At 50.6% G+C, this 3,683-nt stretch overlaps 1 protein-coding gene across 1 annotated transcript; it reads right to left on the reverse strand.

The window, feature by feature from the left end:
• Positions 1-788: 788 nt before the first annotated feature.
• Positions 789-2,459, reverse strand: LOC109760796 (uncharacterized). Its single transcript, XM_020319606.4, has one exon. It carries the CDS (start codon positions 2,398-2,400, stop codon positions 1,093-1,095), a length of 1,308 nt encoding a protein of 435 aa, XP_020175195.1. The 5' UTR covers positions 2,401-2,459; the 3' UTR covers positions 789-1,092.
• Between the last annotated feature and the right edge of the window lie 1,224 nt (positions 2,460-3,683).

Below are 3,683 nucleotides of genomic sequence, written 5' to 3' on the forward strand. Positions count from 1 at the left end.
GTCTGAATGATAAAAGAATGTGTGACTACCCAAAGACTTATCTACACCATCTCAATACGAAGCCTAGTTTGACAGCCTCATAGATACTGAAATAAAAATGAACAAACCTGTATCATACAAGTCTAGACGATCATGAGTCTAATAGAAAGTGGAATAAGATCAAAGTAACCCAAATCATACATGTTTAAATGATCATGAAGCAATAGGCCTAGTTACTAGATCCTAGTTAAAGCACAACATTTTGTGGTCAGCAATGTACTATGAGATGCAAACCATTACAAGGTGAACACTGTAACACGAGATGATTATGATGCCGATTTTGTAAGAGACCAAGTATTATGGAATTTTGGTAAGTTGAGAGTAAAGACATCTTATTAGTTTGATAGGTTTCGGTCCATGCACTTTTTGTACATAACTTTTGTAACAATAAACTTGATCACGTACTGATTACATGAATTAATCCCATATTTCCTAATAACAATTATGTGATCATAATGAACCAAAATCAATAGCATAAGGAATAGAGGTAATTACCTACTGCATGAAATCCTATTTAAGCATATTAAATCATTTAATTATCAACTTCATAGTAGAATGACAAACTTGGTATTGCCAAGTCAATCATTATCGTAGCTAATATACGCCTTTGCAAAAACAAAAGTCTATGTATTCAACAAGAGGAGCCAGCTTCACTTACTTGATAAGTTGCTCTTAGAAACTTCTCGAGTCACCGTGGACCCTTTGAAGAAACCAAAGTGGCATGACAAGCATAACCAATCAAACAACACTTGATCCACGAAACATTATTTCCATTACAAGAAATACCGACAAGTTTGTCTGCCAAAGACAAGAGCACATATCCTGACAAATTTGGAGACACCACAAAGTCACAAAGTACTTCTGTGGCAGCCTGAATCAAACGACTCCATTGCTAGCAAACTACAACAAAGTACACTACCACTGCCAAGATGAGATAATAGCACAATAACAAGAACTACAACAAGGTAAAGACAGTCCTTGGAGCATCTGTTCCAACCCAGCTAATCATACGATACTTCAGGTCTTCAGCACCATGACAAGCAATGGGAACAGTTACAGCATCCTCCCAAGATTATCCACCCTCAAGAACGGCAAGTTGTGTAAATTTCCGAGATTCCCTAGTATATCCTCGGTTGGATCAACATCCAAATGGAAGCTGCCCAGGTCCTCGACTCCTCCTGTGACATTTGCCCTGCCGGTACCATCTGTAGCCTGTGCCTCCTCATTTATGTTAATCCCTCTTACCTCCTCCCGCTGTCCACCTTCACCCTCCTCACCCTCAGCCCACCCATCCTGTCCAAGCATCGATGCATCAATGCCGCTCTCCACACCACCACCAAAAGAACGCCTCTTGGGCCCCGCCCCAACCTTCTTGCGAGCAGTTGTCTTCTTGACCCTACCTCTGGATGATCCACCACGAGCACTCTCATTCTGCGGCTGCCGGCCATTGCTGCCTCCACCATGGTTACTATAGTTCCTACCAATGGCACCCCCACCACTTGGCGCATTGTTCCAAGGGAAGACCTTGTAAAATGGCTTCCAGTTGCCACCCAGATCCGCCGAGTTGGGGAAACCAAGGGGGAAGAACCCCCAAGCACAGTGGTACATCTCGGTGCCCGGCACGATGGTCGGCTGTGTAGGGATCTCAACAGCCACAAACCCCCGGCGGCAAGACTCGTTTGGGCACTTGAGCGCGCGGCCAACTAGCTCGCGCGGATACTGATGGACGTAGCAGCAGAACGGGCACGCAGTCCAGAAGTCCGTTGCCTCAGCTGCAGGAGCGGCGGCAGCGGCTGGATGAGAGGGAGCACCAGAAGGGATGTTGGTACGTGCAGAACGCAGTGGCTGGCGTGATGGATCAGAGAGGAGTTCGTAGGCGTCGTTGACGATGCGGAGGGCTACATCCGCACCGGGGTGGGGGTTGCTGGATTGGAGGAGGAGCGCCAGGCGGCGGAAGGCGCGGGAGATGGCGCCGTGGTCGGTGGTTTTGGAGGGCACCTGGAGGACGGCGTATGGGTCAGGCTCTCCGGTATAGAGCATCGCCTGGGAGGTGAGGAGAACGTCAGCGACGGCGAGGAGTTCGTCGGCGCCGGGGAGAAGCGGATCCGCCTCCACCGCGCGCTCGGCGAAGCGCTTGCAGCCGACGAGGTCGCGCGCGGCGAGAAGCTTCGCCGCAATCTCCAGCCACCGCTCCGCTTGCACCCTCCCGCCCTCGCCTCCGCCATCTCCACTACCGCCGGCGCCAACGGAGAAGTTCATGGTTTTGGGGGAAATGGGACAAATGGCTTTCTTTTTCGAGGGTTCAGTTTGCTCTTTCCTTTCGGTGGAGAGTTTATGGTGCAAAGTGGTGTGTCTCAGCATCTCAAAGGAACTCGAACGCAGCGCCGGTCGCGTCAGTTTGGCACGGACCAACGCGGTGACACAAAGAGCGTGTTTGGTTGGCTGGGTAGCTACAGGCTGCATCGCATGGAGGAGCCAGGCTCAGCCGGGCCTGGTTACACTATGCAAGGATGAGGCGACATGTGTGTTTGGTGGACTCTAGGGTATATGTGCATGAGTGATGTTGTACACAAGAGATGTTGTTTGGTAGACTGCATTAGAAATTCCTGAAAAAAAGAACTTCTAAATGGATGAGATGCAAAATACAAGACAAGGTGCAAACTGATATAGAACACATCATCTTTGGCATCAAATTTCAATTATCATCGGTCCTCGCTAGGAAACTAGTAAAAGGCAAAATCTAAATGTTTGTGAATTCCCCTATTTTCAGCTAGAAGAACCCATAATAATCAATTTTGACCCACTAAAAAGAAATTGGAGAAGAGGCCGGCTAACCACCTCCCAACGGCGGCGGTGGAGAAGCAGAAGAGGGGTGGTGAGGTCCCTTCCTGCTTCTGGCGGGTCAGATGAGGAGGTGAAGGACAAGAAGGTGGCACCATTGACCAATTTGAGAACCGGTGGAGGAGGGGGGAGGTGGGAGATGTCGTAGGGAAGAAAATCGGTGCCGGATCTGGATCCGGCAGGCGGCGCCAAGCATGGAGTACAGGAGAAGTGGGGGAGCAATGGCAGCGGGGGAAAGAAAATCGGTGCCGGATCTGGATCCGGCAGGCGGCGCCGCACATGGAGTACCGGAGAAGTGGGGGTGAGCAATGGCGGCGGAGGCCGGCAGCGGTGCGAAAAGGGGCGAGAGCAAGATGGAAACGCAAATGAGGGAGCTGCGGTTAGGGGAACCGCGACCCCTGCGTGAAGCTGCACACGTGATGGGGGGACGTGGGTGCAGCGGTGCAGGAGGTTTGCATCAGCTCGTGCCTGCATCCAAGGAACGGACGATTCCTGCGTTTCCGCTCAGCCTGGCTGGGGAGCCCTATTTGCATCAGTCGGGCCAGACCCAGTTACATGTGCAGTCTACCAAACATCCAGTTTATTGCACGAGGGATGCGAGCCAGGTGCGAGTTGGGCAACCAAACACGCCCAAAGGAACTGAGTGTGCCGTGACCTATTATTTTTTTTGACCCAGATTTAGACCGGAATTGAATCGGCATGGACGGGATTGAGTCGGTGTGGACACGACGTACACGCTTGCACGCCCTTCCTTGTTTTGGTGATGGAGTCAAATTCAGCACATCTCAGGTAGGTAGTCCCGA

The sequence above is a fragment of the Aegilops tauschii genome, chromosome 4 (assembly GCF_002575655.3).
Source record: "Aegilops tauschii subsp. strangulata cultivar AL8/78 chromosome 4, Aet v6.0, whole genome shotgun sequence".
Taxonomy (NCBI): domain Eukaryota; kingdom Viridiplantae; phylum Streptophyta; class Magnoliopsida; order Poales; family Poaceae; genus Aegilops; species Aegilops tauschii.

Excerpts from the sequence above, each read along its gene's own strand:
- LOC109760796 (XM_020319606.4), bottom strand. The coding sequence starts at position 2,400 with ATGCTGAGACACACCACTTTGCACCATAAACTCTCCACCGAAAGGAAA.